The sequence below is a fragment of the Nothobranchius furzeri genome, chromosome 4 (assembly GCF_043380555.1).
Source record: "Nothobranchius furzeri strain GRZ-AD chromosome 4, NfurGRZ-RIMD1, whole genome shotgun sequence".
Lineage (NCBI taxonomy): Eukaryota > Metazoa > Chordata > Actinopteri > Cyprinodontiformes > Nothobranchiidae > Nothobranchius > Nothobranchius furzeri.
In genome coordinates, this window is record NC_091744.1 from 12,844,753 (window position 1) to 12,864,925 (window position 20,173).

Sequence of the window (20,173 nt, forward strand, 5' to 3'; positions counted from 1 at the left end):
CGAGAGAGTCTCTGGAGATTTGCTTCAAAAGTAGCCCTTGGACGAGCTTGGAGAACCTCTGCAGAGCAGAAATCGCTGAAGAAGTTTGTGGCTAGCTGAAGAAGACCCGAGAACCAACCTACCAGAGCGATGTTGGTCTTCAGGGAGGAGCACGGTAAGCTAACATCCGTTAAATTCTCCATCTGACTTATTTCATGTTTCCTAAAGGACAAACTACTGAAACATTATTATAATGTTAAATTTGTGTATTTGAGAGACCGAATGTGTGTTTTAAAATCACATTTGGTGTTTTACTCGTGAACAAGACCTGAGATCTCCTCCACTTGAGGCAGGACCTCTCCACCGACCTGGAGTTGACAAACGCTCTTTTCCGATTGAGAACCGTGGTCTCAGACTTGGAGGTGCTGATCCTCATCCCAGCCTCTTCACACTCGGCTGCAACCTCCCCAGCAAGAGCTGTAGGTCGGAGCCTGATGAAGCTGGGAGGACCACATCGTCCGCATAAAGCAGAGATGAGGGTGCGAGATCGACAGGCGGATTGGGGCAGCGTCTGCAGTGATGCGGCCGCTGAACCGGTCAGTTGTGGGGAAGAAGGAGCTGAGCCGGAAAGCAAGGCTCTCGGTTTACCAGTCAATCTACCGCCCAGTCCTCCCCTGTGGTCATGAGCTTTGTGTAATGACCGAAAGGACACGATCGCGGATACAAGCGTCTGAAATGAGTTTTCTCCGCGGGGTGGCTGGGTCAGCCTTAGGGATAGGGTGCGGAGCTCGGACATTCGGTAGAGACTCGGAATAGAGCCGCTGCTCCTCCATATCGAGGAGTCAGTTGAGGTGGTTTGGGCATCTTGTTAGAAGGCCTCCTGAACGCCTCCCTGGTGAGGTGTTTTGGGCATGTCCTGCTGGCAGGAGGCCCCCTGGACGGCCCAGGGCGATGGAGAAAGTACATATCCGAACTGGCCCAGGAACGCCTTGGGGTCCAGCCGGAGGAGCTGGTGGAGGTGGCCGGAGAGAGGACGGTGTGGAGCTCCCTAGTTGGGATGCTGCCCTCGCGACCTGGACACGGATAGCGGAAGAAGACGAGACGAGATTTGGTGTTTTATGGAGGTGAAACATGTTTTCTGTGGACAAGTGACGCTCAAATTCCCCTGGAACAGTTTGAACACATCAAATATTTTTACTAGTTTTGTTCTGGCATGTCGGTTTCTTTTGTATTATTGATATAAAAGAGGATGGACAGCCGCGAGGTGAGTGAGCGCGAGGAGCGCCTGTTGGTTTTTGTCAGCTGGGCAAGCAAAATAAAAGCTGAATATGTGGTTCTTTTAGCAGGATAGAGACAAAAGGTTTCTCACATTAGCACCGACCTGTGACTCAACCTCATCACACAGCCTCAGCATCTTGAGAGTCCCAGCAGGTCGGTGGGATGACTATATCATACTAGAGAGGACCGTTAAAAGAAAACCACCAATTTGGTTTCAGCAAATCCATTTAGTTCAATTTTACATTGAAAATTTTTTTCGTGACCATAGCAACGATGAACCAGGTATGAAACGTCATGACGTAGAACATGCTAGAACATACAGCTAGCTTTAGCTTCGGCCTGTTAGCATCGGTGAACATGAGTTGTTTCCATTAATCTGAGTGAACTAGAGACCTTTGATCTTTAAGGTTCATCTGTTTTATCCAAGTAGAAAGTTTGATGTGTTCTCTGAGTTGGTTCTCAGGTTTATAAATGCATTTCTGTCCGTTTGAATCTATTTTAAACAGTTTTCACCAGTTTAATGAGTCTTCTGTTTATTTTTATAGAGCCCATTTTAAAACAACTTTATTTGAGCAGTGTTGTGTCTACAAGCTGTAAAACATTAGATCTTTTTAGAAATACATCAGCTATAAACATGAAACATAAATAATAAACAATCACATAAATTAAAAATGGAAACTTTTTGAGTAAAAGCAGAACTCGGTTTTAACCTGTTAAACCCCAAAAACAACCAGATTAGTAAAGTGTGTCTTGTGCACACATGCAGATGCAGACACACATCTCTTGTATTGTAAACAAGTCATTGTAGCTTTTTCATAACTGTTTTATGACACAAGTGGATTTAATGTGTCTTGTTTTGTCCTCACAGGCATCTTCATCGTGGAGCGTCCCGTGACTGCAGGGGTCCCTGAGGACGTCATCCGGATTCTCGATGAAGATGAAGGTAGGTACCCAGCCCTTCACATTCCTGATGATGACGTGGTGTTTGTGGATCTTAGACAGGCTCCTTCACAAGTGGTAGAGTTTGTTATTGAGGGTCTGAGTAGTGATGAGGAGTTGGAGGTAGAGTTTGCTTTTTTTGAGGGTCTGCGTAGAGATGAGGAGTCGGAGGAGACTGACAGTAGCTCAGATTGGTCAGCTTTAGAAGATTTTATGGCTTCTAGTGTGGACTCTGGTTATGGTAGCTCAGTTCTGGATAGCGATGAAGACCAGCAGTTTCCACCACCAGAAGACTTCTGGCTGGCGGTAGCTCCTCCGGCCCCGCCGGAAGAGCTTCCAGAAGATCCCAGGCCTGCCCACGGGAGCGCTGAAGAGGTCCAGGATGTAGAAGAACCCACTCCTTCTACCTCGGTCCTTGGATCCATCCAGAAGAGGACTGGAGAGCGCTTCCCGTACATCCCACCGAAGAGACCAAGATGGGACGACTCCGACTCGGACTAGAGATATTTTTTTGTTCCAGTGCAGCACCACTGAAGATCATTTATTTCTTTCTTTCTTTCTTGAGCTGGTCGACTGGAAAGGTTTGTCTCAGGTAGCTTGTTGCACCAGGACTGTTTTTTACCAGGTCACCAGATGTTTGTTTTAGTCACCAAGTGTTTTATCAAGTCAGCTGAACTGGTGATGTCTTAGGTAGCATCTGGCACCAGGACGTCTTCATCCCTTGGCTGAGTTTAGTGTTTTATTATTTAAGAAGTGTGTTTTTAGAGCTGGTAGAACTGGAGATGCTGATGTGGACGGTTTCACCTGGGCTTCTGCGTCTGGTTGCTAAATCTTCTATTTTATTTGGGTCCTGAGGGGATTTCCTTTTCATCTGATGGAGCAGGCAGTCTGGTTTAGCATCATACACACACACACACACACACACACATGCATATATATTAGTACATGATATTCTAACGTTCACTAAAAGATGTAAGCCTGGAACACAAGAAGCCATCGGAGCAAACAAGATCCCACCTGAGATGGATGGTGAGAGGTGGTAGAAGATAAACAAGAGACCAAGGAGGGCAGGAAGATGGAGGCAAAACTACAACTACAGTGATGCTCCTGATAATCTGGTAGAGCAGATAGAGCAGGTCTTAGTGAGAAATGGGACGTCTACTTGGTGACATGAGCATAAGCTGGGGTGATCTTTGATCCGTATGAAAGACAAGGACGATAACATCATCTTCATCAGGTCCTTTCTGTTTCACTAACTGTTCTGTCACAAGAAACTGTTCTAAATAATCTGTAGAAAAGTTTGATTCCAGGTTTAGGAGGAGCTCTCCATGTCTGTTTGTGTCCTCACGTCCTGCTGGACTGAGCTTCTCTGGGCTTTGTAGTCCTGCAGGAACCAGGAAGGAGCTGAACAGCAGAGCTCTGACACAGACGGAGCAAACAAAGGTTTTAGTGTTTAAATGTGCACGCGTTTAAAAATAGCTCTTTACAAAATTTAAACAATAAATACTAAAATATTAAAGGCTAATAAAATATAGTCTAAACATGTAAATGATTAACTCATTCACTGCCAGCCGTTTCCTGATCACTAACGGCCTTCGCTGCCAGCGTTTCTCACCGTTTTTACTGTTTTTTTTAAGAGTCACAGAACGTTGCGCGCTAGCATGATGTCGACGCCAAAAACACCAAAACAAAGAGGAGACTCACCTCTTACATCAGGAAGAAGCTGCGTGTTTCGAGCGTTATCCGTTCTTTCATAATCCGTTGTCGAATTGTGATCGGCAGACGCTTTTCCGGTTCGCGCCTCACTTTTTTTACAGGAACGGCCCAAAACGATCTCCAAACACATGGATGTGTTGCTTCCTGATCATGTGATCTGTGACATATGTGGATGAAGATCGACTTCAGGGCTGAGATGTTTGTTCTCTCAGCGCGGCGACTCGTTCCGATGCTCAAACAGTAAAAAAAAATGCAAATGACAACTTTAGTCGTCATTGGCAGTGAATGAATTAAAGCAATGAAGACTCAGATTATTTACATTCAACATAACTTTAAGATTCACCGCAGAACAAAAATACGATGCTTTTGACCGCGGCTAAAAAACGGATAAACATCGTAAAAGAACGAGAAGTAAACGAAAAGCATAAAAGTCAAAGGAGGCTCTAAATCTGTAAAACGTTTATAAAATACTAAAATGAATTTAATTAGAAATAATTTTTTAGTCTGACGGTTTCTTTTTTCCTGCTTCAAGACAGAATTTATGTTCCAACATTAAATGCTTTGTTGATGCAGGTTTTGCTTTACCGTCTCCGGTCGCCCAAAGCAAAAGGCTCTGGTAACGGAACTCTCAGTAATGAGACGGGGTTCGATTCCCTGCAGGGCCCTGCTGCTTATGCCGACTGAGACTAATGCTGTTTCACTACACTTTACCATCTACATAAAGATAAACTAGGTTCAGTTATTCATTTTAAGGAATTTTGTCATAAATCATCATAAAAATCTAAATTCCTCTAAACAGTGAAGAGCTGTTTGTCATACGTCACTAAAAAGATGTCTTACAGGGCAGCTCATGCCGCTAGTACGTCGTGATTAGCTGTATTTTAATCAACTTCATATTCAATAATTACAGAAAATTGTGTTAACAGTTGCAGCAAAACGTCTGAACCCTATGTCGGAGTCCTACACACATTTTAAAGCCATGATATGAAATTTTTATATTTTAAAATTTTCTTGAGCCAGTGTGTGCTAAAATGGCCGTTAACAGCAGTGGTATGAAGTTCCCAGCCTGGAGGGCCGGTATCAAGCACGTTTTAGTTTTAACTCCGTTTCGACACACCTGATTTCAACCAGCAGGCGATTAACTCCTTAGCATTCCAGCGTCCCGCCCGAGGGACAAAACCCCATTGCGCTGGAAATGTACGGGGTTAAGCTTCTGCAGAGCCTGAACTGCTGCACAGGTGATTAAACCACTGAATCAAGCATATTGGAGCAGAGAAACCACTAACACTTGCTGGATACCGGCCCTCCAGCACCGGAATCGAATACTCCTGTTTTAGAGGGTTAATGAACAGCCACCCAGCACACATCGCACCCCTTTGGCCAGAATGTTCTACTTTCAACTCCAGACTGGCAGTTGGCTCTGTTGGGACTTAAGCAAATATTGAGCTGACATACCTGGAGCTGCAGTCTGCTTCCAGCACATCTCCTGCATGTTTTAAATCATGAACGCAGCTGATTTATAATATGTTTATTGCCAGACTTAAAGTCCATTTTAAAAGAAACATACAGATAAAAGAAAGAGATACAAGAAAAACACAAGAAAAGAAAGGATACCAATTAACATTAATACCAATAAAAGCCTATATAAAATCACAGGATATAACTGCAGTGGAGGTAAGGGACAACAAAACTAACTAGTTGAGATAAATCCACCCAAACATTTTAACCAGTGCATTCTCAGCCTAGACATATAACGAGAGCAGCTCACAGTGGGATTTGAGAGTGCGACTATAATACTATTGGAAGACTCTTGCAGCCGTCTCATAAACTTGAACATTAAATTTCTTAGAAGTGCCTTAAATGTGCACACGCTCACAGAAACACACGTTTGACTAGCACTGCCTCCCCTGGGAATTTTGAGGAGGATTCTCGTTGCATCATTGTATGCCACTTGTAACCTGTGCAAGCTAGACTTTTTATAGAATGACCACAGATGTGCAGCATAGAGTGGTGTGCAGTATGCTTTAAATAATGCCACTTCAACAGGTGTGGAACAACAGCTGAATGTCCGTGCAATGGTGTTTGCTTGCACATATAGCTTGCAGCACTGCCTGTAAATATCATCATCGTCGCTCATATTGGCTGTGATAAAGTGTCCAAGATATTTTATCTGTTCACAGACTGCAAGACTGTTGCTGGACAACTTAAACACAGGAAAATTAAGCCTTTTATCCTGGGTGGTTCTGTAGGTTAGAACAACACTTTTGCTCGAGTTATATTTTAAATCATATTCCATTCCATACCCAGTAGTAACATCTAGGAGCTGCTGCTGCTGATTTGTTCAATTTAGTGATGAATCACTCATGTAGACACTGAGGGTGGTTTCCCAGGAGCACTACTCAGCCTAAAACAGCTCTGTACAGCGTGGTTTGAGTCAGCCCATCTGAAAGCAGTTTTGTTCCCACGCCAGCTCCATGAAGCCCCTAGCCAATCAGCGGCCAGAATCACGATACCGGCCCAACTCAGCCTTGCCAGGTACCTCAATGGAGCAGGGACTAAAAATAGGGGAGAAAATACCAAAGCGTGCCCTTGGAAACCGTGGTCGGGCTGAACTGCATCGGTCCGAGTTGCCCTGAGTAGTGTTCCTGGAAAAGCACCTTAAGGCTGCAGAACCAGGCATATCAGCTCTACTAACTCCAACAGACCTGACCGGCAATCTGAAGTTGCAAGTGTGGTATTCTGGCCACAGAGCGGTGAGGGTCTGAGTGACATTTCATTCACCATGTAAAGGGTCATTTTGGCACATACTGGCTCAAGAAAATGAGTTCAAAATACGAAAAAGTTGTGAAGTATCACTTTAAGTTATCTTGGTGTCATGGTCTGGGGTGAGTCCTCCTCTCTCTGCTAAACCTTCTCTGAGCTTCTCCTGCAGGTGGGCGTGTCAAGGAGTGGACCAGCTGCAGCCCATCTGCTCATCAGTTCGCCAGGGACATATAAGCTGCTGGGAGACATCTTTATTCGCTGGATGATTAACTCAACTTCGGTATCTATGACTCCCGAGCCTGATTACTGAGTAATCCGAGTAGATATCGTCCAAGTCGTACTTCTAGCCAGATTGCTGGTTCCTGTGTGTTTTTCCAAGCTTGCCTGATTTTTGTAAGCTGCCTCTTCTCCAGATTTCTACCACCACCTTTCACACCGTCCTGCAACCTACCGGACCAGTCCCGCTGTCTCCCAGCCGCTCCCTGGCTGTCCGCTCCATACTGACCTTACCTTACCGGATCCTGCTCCCTATTCCGTGCTCAGCTCCTCCAGTCCTCCAGCAACCTGGAAACCCAGTCTCCTGTGATCCAGCGTGTGTCTCTGTCTCCCACTCCTCACGGACTACCCCCCCAGAACAACTCTTCTCTGGTTTCCCCTGGATCACAAACTGTAAGTCTCGACCTGTACCTCATTTGTCCGGATCCTCAACATCCACTAACTCTTGGTTGTGATGTAGACATTTACAACTACATTCTTAATTTTTTTTTGTTAGATTCTTCCTGACACTGTATACGTTACCAAAAAAAAAAAAAAATCTGTGTCTAAAATGTTCATCTTAAAACAAAGTTTTAGTATATGAAATGTTGAGGTTCTTCATGTGTTAGAGGAATACAAAACAATACGCTTAAAATTAAGATTTGTTAAGAAAGTCGTTGATCTGTGCGATGTTTGGAAAAATTTTTGACATTTGAAAAGAAATTTCAAATAAAGGTTGTTTATTACACCCTGTGCCTAATTTCTTTTATTATAAATTCTTTGTCTTGATTTAAAACAAAACCTATTAATGATTCTTGATTGCAGAAGATTAATCTTGTACAGTTGCTTGTTCCAAGATTGTTCATCTCAACATGAGAGGGATAAAAAACTGAAAAAAGCACCAACAGGCTAGTTTTGAGTTAATTTTATTTAATTTTGCTCTTGAAATTAGTGTTTCACTACTTGTATTAAGAAATCTGTCACTTGTCTAAAGTGTAGATATTTTTTCTTATTTCAAGAAGTCTTACCAAGTGCAATTATCTTGCTGCACTGGCAGATTATTTCACTTAATTTAAGGTCATTTAGACTAAATTCAACTATTTTTTAGCTTATTTTAAGATGGCTAATTTTTGCAGTGTAAACCTTCAACTTGCGTTTTGGATCCAATCCCAACCAAATTATTTAAAGAAGCATTTCCTTTGGTTACTGCCCCCATTCTACATATAATAAATCTATCCTTAGTAAATGGATATGTACCACAAGATTTTAAGGTTGCTGTAATCAAACCTTCACTTAAGAAGCCTTCTCTGGATCCAGATGACCCAATGAATTATAGATCAATATCTAACCTTCCATTTTTATCCATAGTCCTGGACAAAATAGTGGCCATCCAAGTATGTGAGCATTTAAACACTAATGCTCTGTTCTGGTTTTAGAGTATCACAGCACTGAAACTGCATTAGTGAGAGTTACAAATGATATTCTCATGGCCTCGGATAAGAATCTTGTATCTGTTCTAGTCTTGTTAGATCTCAGTGCTGCCTTTGACACAGTTGATCACAATGTTCTTTTAGAAAGACTTGAACATGTTGTAGGGATCAAAGGAACAGCGCTAGGCTGGTTTAAATCCTACCTATCTGACAGATTTCATTTTGTAAATGTACATGACAAATCGTCTTCATACTCCAGGGTTACTTGTGGAGTACCACAGGGTTCAGTGCTTGGACCAATTCTTTTTACTATATATATGCTCCCAATTGGTAAAATCATTAGAAAGCATGGGATAAACGTCCACTGTTATGCTGACGATACTCAGTTATATTTATCCATTAACCCTGATGAACCTAATCGGTTGGGTAGATTACAGGCTTGTCTTGAGGACATAAAAAATTGGATGACTCTAAACTTTTTGCTTTTAAATCAAGACAAGACGGAAGTTCTCATCTTTGGACCATAAATCCAGAAAAGGAAATTGCTTAGCCAATCACCTGACCTGAATGGCATTACATTAATCTCCGAGAACAAAGTAAGGAACCTTGGTGTTATCTTTGACCATGACATTCAAATCCCAGGTTAAACAGGTTTGTAGGATTTCCTTTTTCCATGCACCTTCGGAATATTGCTAAGATTAGAAGCATCCTTTCCAGGAGTGATGCTGAAAAACTAGTTCATGCATTTATTACATCAAGACTGGATTACTGTAATTCATTACTCTCAGGAAGTCCACAGAATGTAGTTAAAAGTCTTCAGCTTGTCCAAAATGCTGCAGCTAGAGTTCTGATGAGAATTAAAAAGAGAGATTATATCTCTCCTGTCTTAGCTTCCCTACATTGGCTACCTGTTAAATTCAGAATAGATTTTAAGATCCTTCTTCTCACATAAAAAGCTCTTAATAATCAAGCTCCATCATACATCAGTGATCTGATTGTTCCATACGTTCCTAACCGAGCATTTCGCTCTCAGACTGCAGGTCTACTGGTGGTTCCCAGAATATCTAAAATTAGGATGGGAGGCAGATCTTTTAGTTATCAGGCTCCTCTCCTGTGGAACCAGCTCCCAGCCTTAGTGCATGAGGCAGACACTTTGTCTACTTTTAAGAATAGGCTTAAAACATTTTTATTTGATAGGGCCTATGGTTAAAATCTGATGTTAGCCTAAATCTGGACAAGTGGGGGAGTAGAGGGAGGTGGAGTGTACAGTCGGTAAAGACGGCTCTCCCTTGTCCTGACTCCAACATGCCTCCATCTAAATAGGATAGATTATCATGAGTTATCTCTGTAGTTATGCTGCTATAGGCTTAAGCCTGATTTATGCTTCTCCGTCTGCGTCAGTGCGGAGACACGCAACGCCATTATCTGTCCTTGCGTAGGGCTTCGGCAGGCACGCAAGTACGTACGGAGTCGAGCCCACTTTTTTAAACATCCGTCGAACGAGACGGATTACGCAAGCTTGTGATTGGTCAGGACGCAGCTGTTGTTTACAGCGCCGCCATTGCAAAGAGAGCCGAGTTTAACTAGCGGCAGACATGGAGAAGCTTGAAGAATACCTCGCGAAAAAACTCTAAAAATATGAACGTTTAAATCCCGTGAATGGAGGAGTGAAAAGATGCGCAGCAAGCGTTTTATTTGTGGACGGAAATGACAGGAAACGTGGGTTTAGAGGTGGGGAGCGCATGAAGAGGTGGGAGAATGAGAGACAAATATGTCCGTGTTAAAAGTCTCTTATATACCCAAAAACACAATATAAACACACGATCTTGGACCGATACATGACAGGATACCACAGAACAGCGCTGCACCCTCTGTTGTCCTGCCCGGCAATTGCTTTGCAACACTCTCCAGGAGACGGAGAAGCACGAGAGCAAAACGCTTCCGTCAATCCGTGCGTATCTGTCCCTTGCGGAGCTGACGGAGAAGCATAAACCAGGCTTTAGACTGCTGGAAGATACACTGACCACTTTTCACATTCTACTGCTTTCTTCCACAATCTGCTCTTTAACTGTATTATTTTCTGCAATTTCAGCTGTTTTCTCTCTGTTTTTCTCCCCAGAAGAAGCTACAACACTGTTCTGCTGAGCTGTGGTGGCCTCATGGAGGGGGCTATTGTCTAGCACACTGCTGCTAACCACTTAAACTTTCTCCCTCTCCTGATAATAACTTTTTGCTTTCCTTGACAGTGGATGTGCTACTACTAGTTTATCTGTTTAATTATAGATCCACTAGGATAAATATAATAAAGTTTATCTCTCACCAAATAGAATATTTACTAAGAAATCACAATATAACTATAGACACATTAGTGTGTGTGTGTGTGTGTGTGTGTGTGTGTGTGTGTGTGTGTGTGTGTGTGTGTGTGTGTGTGTGTGTGTGTGTGTGTGTGTGTGTGTGTGTGTGTGTGTGTGTTCTCGATCCCCAGTGAGTAGTGGAGGATGGCTGCTTATACTGAGCCAGGATTCTCTGGAGGTTTCTTCCTGTTAAAAGGGAGTTTTCCTCTCCACTGTCGCTTTATGCTTGCTTAGTATGAGGATTGCTGTAAAGTCATTGACACTAGTCAGTGACTTGATGCAATTTGCTGGGTTCCTTATATAGGAAACATTTTTTCTGATTGGCTCAGTGAACTGACCTGAATTGGAATGTTTATTACGTGAAATGCCTTGAGACGACTCTTGTCGTGATTTGGCGCTATATAAATAAACTTGAATTGAATAGAAGAAAACTCCCCAGTCACCACTAACTATCCTGTTTATTTATTGCAGATGGCTGCACTGATTATTTTTACATGATTTGTTCTGTAAAAGTTGGCATTTTTGGTAGTCTACAGTTTTTTGTCAGTTTAAATTACAATTACAGAGGTAATTCTAAAATATTATGGATCATGATAAAGATCTATTGGAGAGGGGGGGGGGGGGTTCAAAGGGGGCCTCGCCCGGGGAGTAATTCCATGTAGAACCGCCACTGGTTGTACCTCACGTGTGTTGGTCTCTTATTATTATTATCAAGCATAAAACCTTCATGTGTAGAGATGAACACCGGCGATCTGATTTATGTGCAAGTGTCTTAAGAATTCATAGCTGGTCTAATCCTTAGCGTAACTACGTACTGTACGAGCAGGAGGACACTGACATGAGCAAAAAGCAGGGACTACGCACACGCTCGAAACAACACCAACAATAACAGCAAGAGCACCAACAACAACGTGAGAAGAGATGACATGCGGGTCAGGAAGTCCAGCGAACCACTGGCCTCCACTCGTACAGAGGAGAAACGGAGGCTACGACGCATCTGGAAAAATGAATCCTTTTGATATTTTAGAGGAGAGACGGACGCAAAGAGAGCGGTCTGTGTTTCAGTGTGCTTTTAAAAATCCTCATCAGAGCGTGTCGTGTTTGTTCATCTCTCCGTCTACTTGCCTTTGAGACAATTAGTGTGCTTAGTTTCTTCGTAAGACTGCACCCGAAAGTTTGTCTAAGCCAGCCTTTTTTGTGTTGAGATGAATTATTGTGCTTCTCGGTCCACGCAGCAGTCTGAGGCTGGGTGGAGGTAACGCGCTGGGCTGCAGAGGTCAGAGGTTGTGTGGGAGCAGCTTCCTCGCATCAGGAGAAGGAGCCAGAGCTACTGCACCAGATAAAGAGGACTCCCTCTTCAAGGCTACTCAGGAAGCACTTAACATGGGAGGGCCAGACGCTCAAACACGAGCTCCCCAAAGCGCCAGCATTTAGTCTTGGGAGCGCCGTCTTCTCACACACCTACATGTCATGAGGGATGGGTCAGGGGGAGGGGGGCTGGAGATCAGCCGAGCATTGCATCCAGTTGGTCTGTCAAGTCGTCAAACATGCTGCCGATGTCATCCAGGATAGAGACGGTTCCTTTTTGGCTGGAAAATTTTGAAAAAGAAAAATGGAATAATTAGCTTTTATTGAGGCTTCGATAAACATGCTGACATAATCAACGAGTCAAGTGTGGAGGTGAGTTCCTCCTCTGATGGAAAGCAGCTTTAAGATTCAGTTTATGGGTGACATTCACTATTTTCACACACACACACACACACACACACACACACACACACACACACACACACACACACACACACACACACACACACACACACACACACACACACACACACACACACACACACACACACACACACCTGACAAACTCAGAAACATACAATACAGTCGACTAATTGTAAAGATCAACAAAAAGTAATGATAAATCCCAAAATAATAATATAAATCATGATTTTTGTTTATTGTTTATACTTAAAAAAACTCATGTTTTACAATTGTTTTCATTTTATAGGAGAATGACGTTTTACAAAGACCAGTAAAGTACATGAGAAATCATGTTTTTATTAGGTGTCATGGCTGCCATGGAGCTTCATAAAGAAAGTAAAAATCGATTAGACTATCTGGACAATGACTGTTTTCTTCATTTGAGTTTTTTAGTTTTAGGTAATGTAAAGGGGGAAATCTGGAAGTAAAGATGATTTTCTAGATTTTTGCCCCTCATCCAGACCTAATTTCTGAAATTTCATATTAGACTTGTTTATTTCAGAAAACAAAAAGATAATGTGATGTGTTTTATTTACCCGGACATCCTATGTAGAGGATTCTATTTGATTCTACTCTCTAGCATGACTTCATACTCACTCATTTAGCTTGTCCTCCTCCTTTATTTTGTGCTCTACAGCCTGCAGAGCTGCAGCCAAGGAGGCGCTGGTCTCCTCCAAACGATTCTGAATCTCTCCCTCTTTCTCCCTTTCCTCCACGTGACCCACCATCTCCTCCTTCGCTCCATCCCTCCTTAAAGGCTTCCTCGGGTTCTGCCTCCTTCTCTCTCCTCCCCTCCTCCTCTTCCTCCTCCACCTCCCTTCCTCCCAGGAGGTCAATAGTGAGGCCAGCGATGGAGGAGCGAGGAGGTTTGACGGGGTGAGGCGACGAAATGGAGGGACTCTGAGCTGGAGACGGGGAAGTAGGAGGGAGTCCCGGAGACAGACAGGGGCCGGAGGGGGTGTCAAGAGCTGGAAGAGGGGCTACAGAGGAAGGCTTAGGGGCCGAGGTGGGACTGGCTGCAGCCGGGCTCATGGTAACTGGAGACGCTACAGCTTTGCCGGGTTTGGGAGCTGTCGGAGGCCCGCGAGGCTTCGGTGATACTGGAGGAGGAACGCGCTTTGGCTCTAGACAGAGAAAATGGCAGAAAATATTTTGAATTGAATTAAAACAAAACCAACTGGGTTATAGGTAGGGCCAGATTAACACTTTGTTGTACCCTGGGCAACAATATTAAAGGGCCCCATCATCACGACCCAAGGATCACCATAATATGGTCACATACAGAATATTTTACTGTAATATGCAGTAAATATACTCAATACTTGAATGCCTGACATCACGTAACCCGCTCAGGGTATGTTTATGTTTATGCTTATTTACTTAGCAGATGCTTTTATCCAAAGCGACTTACAATTTATAACCTATAGGGCATGTTGTGATCTGTGGGAGAAACCGGAGTACCCGGAGGAAACCCACGCATGCATGGGGAGAACACGCAACTCCACGCAGAAAGGCCACAGCCGAGTTTCGAACCTGCGACCTCCGTGCTGCAAGGCAACAGTGCTAACAACTGCGCCACCATGCAGCCCAACCTTTGACCCACCTCGTGTGGATTGACCAATGAGGAGAGGTTCTTAACTTGAGGCCCTCTCTTCATTGGTCAGTCTGCATGAGATTGACTCTCAACCGCTCTCAACTGACGTTCAAAGTCGTAGTCAGCGAAGCGTCTCTGTGCAGTGCAAAAGCTCGGGTGGACAGTTTGTTTATTATAGGGTGACCATATTTCCATTTCCAAAGAAGAGGACAGGGGATCTGTGCCTATGACGTCACACTATGGCAACGCCACACAAACCATGTTGGGACCCATTTTTTGTAAGAACTAAATTAATATCAGATTCTGCCAATAAAAGGGCTCTAAAACAATTCATGTGTAAATATTTAGCATATTTATTACAAAATGTCATTTTCTGCTTTAGTGCTGCAAAAAGGTTTTATTAATAAGAAATTATTATACCTTTTGTTTTACTACAGCATCGGTAAGCTTCCTGTGCACAGATTATTAAGGATGCTTGTTTCAGCTGTGAGATTAGACGATAGGATCAATGAAAAAATAAGTTGTCACACACTCCATGGAAACTTTCAGAGAATCCACAAATAGTGGCTTTCAAATGGTTTTGTTACTTTTTGCAAGTTTAGAAAAGCAGCAGATGAGACATCATGTCTGATAATTTAGTTCTATTTCGTCTAGTCTTAGCCCTTAAGCGAGCTGCTATTGGAAGGGTGATCTCAGCATCAGCCAATCATGAAGAGCTTAAATGTACGCCCACCACGTGGGCATCCCTTGTGGGTTATATAAGTGGAACGACCCCACTGTTCGCCTCCGTTTTCTCTTCACGCCAAGCTTAAGAGCTTCCTTTAAGAGCAATTATACAAGAAAAATCTACTCACCGACCATGTCCAGCGACGCCAGGATCTGCCCGGCCTGCCAGACGGGCTCCATCTCCAGCTGCGACCTGCACGCCAAGTGTAAGGTCTGTCTCGGGGCTCACCACGCTGGCCTGGCCTTGACCCCCAGGCCTCGTGCCCGTTTTGTACCGCTCTGCCCGTGGCTGAAAAGGTCCGCCGGGTCGAGTACTTCACCCCCACCACCGACGAGGAAATTCCGGTGGCTGGCATGTACTCGCTGGACAAAGCGTTACAGTTCTTCAACGTCGGCCAGGAGCCGGCTGGCTCCTACCGACTGGACGATGTCATCGACAGCAAGGAGTACGACGAAGCTGGCTGCCATAGCCCTTTTTCCCTCCGGTACAACACGGAGGTCGACCGCAAGGCTGGCTGCCATAGCTCTTCTTCCCTCCTGTACAACACGGAGGTCGACCGCGAGGCTGGCTGCCATAGCCCTTCTTCCCTCCTGTACAACACGGAGGTCGACCACGAGGCTGGCTGCCATAGCCCTTCTTCCTTCCTGTACAACATGGAGGTCGACGAGCCTCGTGAGGAGTACGACGAGGCTGGCTGCCGCAGCCATTATTCCCTCCTGTACAACAAGGAGGTCGACGAGCCTCGTGAGGAGCATGACGAGCTTGGCTGCCGTAGCCCCTTTTCCCTCCTGTACAACACGGAGGTCGACAAGCCTCGCTCAGCGGGTCCTTCTGCCCCAGTGTCTTCTCGCTCCTCCCTGCCAGCAGTTAGAGCACTGCTCCAGGAGCTGCCCACCATCATCTCCGCGGCTGCGGCCCGCAAGGGGCTAGCCGTTCCAGAACCGGCTCCGCCTGAGGCAGATGAATTGACGGGAATTTTTGGGGCGACGCAGACGCACTGTCCAGACCCCGTCTGGCCACGCTTCCCCGCTGCCATGAGCTGCTGGTCCGCCGCCTTCTCCGAGCCTGCCGGGTTCAAGGCGCCAATTTCCACATATGTGCCCATTACCAAGGTCGAGGGCTTCTCCGACCTGGGCTGGCCATCCGTTCCCTCACTGGAGCCGGACTTGGCTTCGCTGTGTGGCGTCGAGGCCAAGAACCACCTCGTTGGACCGCGAGCAGTTTCCTCTTCTAAGCATGACCAGCTGCTGAGGCAGCTCGCCGATCGCGCACACCAGTGCGCCTTCCAGACCGGCGCTGCAGGAAATAACATCGCCTTCTCGCCTTTGGCGTTCCCAAAATGGTGGAGGAGGTTGACGCTCCTGTCGAGTCAGAAACCATCATTACTAAAACTGCTGATGCCATCCTCAATCTGTGCGTGGCTGTACTCACCGGTTCTGCTCGCATTGCTGCCTGGCAGACCCTTATCCAGCGGGCCTTGTGGCTCAAGGCCCTGCCCTCCATTCCTGAACACCTGCACAGGGAGATGCTGGAAGGCCCCATCACCTCTGACGTTCTGTTTGGTCCCCATCTTACGAGCGTCATCGAGAGGGCTCAGACGGCGGCTGAACTTTCAGCCACGGTGCGAGACCTGGTCCACTCTCGGTCAGCCTCGCACTCCGGCCGTTCCCCCAGAGGATGGGACGAACGGCGAGGAAACTCCAGGCGCCCAGCTGCATGGCCAGCCCCGCAGAGCCGGCCTCCCACTGAGGCGGGACCAGGGAGTTGGCGGCCAATGGTTCCGAATGAGTCAGCAGACACAGCCTTGGCAGTCTCAGTCACAGGAATCTCGCCGAAAACAACCACGAAAACGACTCGTTGGGGGAATGTGTGTGCTTATGACTAATGTTAACTCTGTGAATGATTTTGGTTTTGAAATAAAACCCAAAAAACGTCACATCGAGAGCACAGTCCTACAGTCCTCTGCAGAACCCTCTGCCGAATCCTCACACATGATGTTCCCCGCACCAAGCACTGCAGCACATCTGCATGTTCACACAGTCTGACTCGGTCATGTTACACGGCTTGCTGTAAGGGTGCGCTCCATTTGCGCAACGGCCCCAGTCTACGGCCAGGCCCGACTCATCCCGCTTCCCCCACAGCGTTGGGTGGGACGGGATGTCATGGTGCTGTCGCGACCACGCGCAAAGCGCGCACGTTGCGCGGCTCCATCCGCTGGCACTTTGTCGTTCCCATGCACGGGCCCGGCTCCCACTCGTCCTTCATCCTTGGACTCCACGCTCTGCGGTGCGGATCAGCCTCTTCCAGCTGTTTCACACTCGCCCTTTCGAGCACAGCCCTCCATGGGTCGCTCCCAGTTCTCTGGTACAAGCGACGGCGGTAAGGGCGCGAACCCAATCCTCACGTGACCTCGAGCACACGTCCGCTGTCGAAACGCGCGCACGAATGCCTCCCTTTCGGCTACTCGCTAGCGCAGCGCACTTTCTCCAAATGTCTGGAGACCGCGCTGCAGCCACTGCGCACGGCGGGAACGAGGGTTTTATTTTACCGGGACGATCTGCTCCGATGCGCCTGGTCCGAGGACGAGGCGTCAGAGCAAACCAGGAAATTAACAGAGCATCTGTCAACCCTGAGGTTTTCTAGAAACTGGGGGAAGAACTCCATCCTTCCATCCCAGTCGATTGTGTTTCTCGGGGTGGAGCTGAACGCCTCCCTAATGAGAGCACGTTTGTCGCCCGTGAGAGCGGCAGATCTCACCACGGTGATCTCCCGCGTGCAACCCCGCAAGATCGTGAGAGCCCTGTTAGTCATGAGACTTCTGGACATGATGGCTGCAGCCCACTCGGCGGTGCTACTAGGGTTGTTGCGCTCGAGGCGCCTGCAACGCTCATCCGCCTCCGGGTACACCCGATACGTCAGAAGAGACGTATGTTGAGGGTTCCCCCCTCAGTGGGCGGGGGCCTCGCTCACTGGGGGAACCCCTGCATCCTCTCACACGGGGTCCCCATCGGAAGTCCTACGTCACACGTATCTGTGTTTACGGATGCATCACTGTCTGGGGTGGGGGGCACGTGCTTGTCCCATACGGCAGCAGATCGCTGGCCCTCCCACACGCACGAGCACATAAATGTGTTGGAGCTTATGACAGTGAGGAATGCGCTCAGACACTTTGCTGCCCTTCTCGATGGCCGTCATGCCGAAGTTCACACAGACAGCCAGGTGGCGACAGCCTACATAAATCGCCAAAGGGGAGTTCGATCCCTCCCACTATTGCGCGTAGCCACAGGTTTACTGTGTTGGGCACATGTCCACCTGCTGTGCCACCTACATTCTGGGGATCCTGAATGTAGCGGCAGACATCCTGTCGAGAGGGGTCCCCGCGACTCCGACTGGCGTCTGCATTCTGCACATCTGGATAAAGTTCGGGGAACTGTCTGTGGAGCTGTTCACGGCTCGCGAAAACGCTCAGTGTCGCCTGTGGTTTTCCCTGAGTCCCCGGGACCAACCCCGTTTGGGGCGGACGCCTTCTCACACCAGCCCTGGCCTCGAACGCTCCTGTATGCGTTTCCACCAGTCCCTCTGATTCCCTGTCTCCTGGACCGAGTTTGGTCAGAACAGCTCTCGGTAATTCTGGTGGCTCCCAGACGCCTGTCCGCGTCATGGTTTCCGGACCTGCAAGCGCTACTGTCCGGCTCCCCGTGGAGACTCCCACGAAGGGAGGACGCCCCTCCCCAGGCGGATGGGAAAATCAAACATCCTCCAGAAATAGGCCAACGGCTGTAAGTCTGGCCACTGAGCGGTCACGCTTAGGGGTTTGTTTCTGGGCTGCCGCATGATGTGGTCACCACGATTCAGAGTGCGCGGGTGCACCATCACATCTTATGCTGCTAAATGGGCAGCTTTCCAGAAATGGTGCACAGAGCGGAATTTTCAAGCGCTCTCCTGCCAGCTGGCGGATGTCCTATCGTTTCTACAGATACTGATGGACAGGGGCCTCGCATTCAGCACTATTAAAACATGCTGCAGCTATCTCATCCTGTCACCAGGATTTTGGTGATGGGTCTGTTTTCAGTCATCCCCTCACAAAACGTTTTCTAAAAGGTGTCAGAAGGAACAGGCCTGTGTCCCGCCCGCTAGTTCCCCAGTGGGATCTAACGGTGGTTCTGCGTGGCTTATTTGAAGCCCCATTTGAACCCTTGGACCAGGTCTCACTCAAGTTCCGGTCACAACTGCCTTGCTGCTGGCACTGGCATCAGTCAAGAGAGCGAGCGACCTAACTCGCCCTCTCAGTGGCTCCCGCATGCCTCAGGATCCGGGAAGATGGAGGGTCTGCTGTTTTATGCCCCAGCCTTTGTGCCCAAAAACATTAATACTTCCTTCAAATCCAGGTCAATTTTCATTGGCTGAACTTTTTCCTCCTCCCCATAATTCTGATGAGGAGGCGACTTCCCATCTTCTCTGCCCGGTGCGCGCGCTCGCACGATATGTGTCACGCACTTCAGGGATTCGCCGCTCACAAAGCATGTTTGTGCACTACAGGGAGTCTTCCCTTGGGCACGCGCTGTTGGCCCAGCGCCTTTGACTCTGGCTATGTGACGCCATTTCACGCTTACACATCAGCAGGGCAGGATCCCCCTGAGACACTCAGGGCTCACTCAGCCAGAGGGATTTCCTCTTCTATGGCGCCCCACAGTGGTGTGTCAATGGAAGTCATTTGTCAGGCTGCTTCATGGGCTTCACCCTGTTCCTTTACTCATTATTATTTACGAGATGTGTCTTCAGGATCCATCACTCGTTCAGTGCTTGGACCTCAGCAGGCTGAGTGAATGCATTATGGCACCACATCAGCCTTACTTGAATGAATTTCATCCTCTTGTGGATGATATTTTTTAGTGGGGGCCTCACTCTTATCTCTGCCTGCGTCAGCCTTTTAAGCCCTGGGCTGAGGCTGAGCGACCCTCACTAAAAGGAGACTTGTTGGGTGTGTCCATTGGTTGAGCTAACCAGTGTGGCGTAAACCCATCCAGCTGCGCATTATTCCAATAGCAGCTCGCTTAAGGGCTAAGACTAGACGAAATAGAACATTGGTTACGTATTGTAACCCCAGATTCTATGAGTCTAGTTGCAGCCCTTAAGCCACTGGCCCCACTGGTTCTGTTAGGACTAAGAGCCATCGGAGGCAAACAGTGGGGTCGTTCCACTTATATAACCCACAAGGGGTGCCCACGTGGTGGGCGTACATTTAAGCTCTTCATGATTGGCTGATGCTGAGATCACCCTTCCAATAGCAGCTCGCTTAAGGGCTGCGACTAGACTCATAGAATCTGGGGTTACAATACGTAACCAACGTTTTTCATCTGATGATATT

The 20,173-nt window shown here is 47.0% G+C and overlaps 2 protein-coding genes across 2 annotated transcripts in view; one reads left to right on the forward strand and one right to left on the reverse strand.

The window, feature by feature from the left end:
- LOC129159787 (spectrin alpha chain, non-erythrocytic 1-like) overlaps nt 1-20,173 on the forward strand; it is a 175,444-nt gene that overhangs the window by 11,857 nt on the left and 143,414 nt on the right. The gene's annotated exons all lie outside the window — the stretch shown is intronic.
- LOC129159785 (uncharacterized) lies at nt 12,545-15,329 on the reverse strand. Its single transcript, XM_054736984.2, has 2 exons — nt 14,933-15,329; nt 12,545-13,608 (listed from the first exon to the last, which is right to left on the reverse strand). The coding sequence occupies exons 1-2, from the start codon at nt 14,982-14,984 to the stop codon at nt 13,082-13,084; spliced, it is 579 nt and encodes a 192-aa protein (XP_054592959.1). The 5' UTR covers nt 14,985-15,329; the 3' UTR covers nt 12,545-13,081.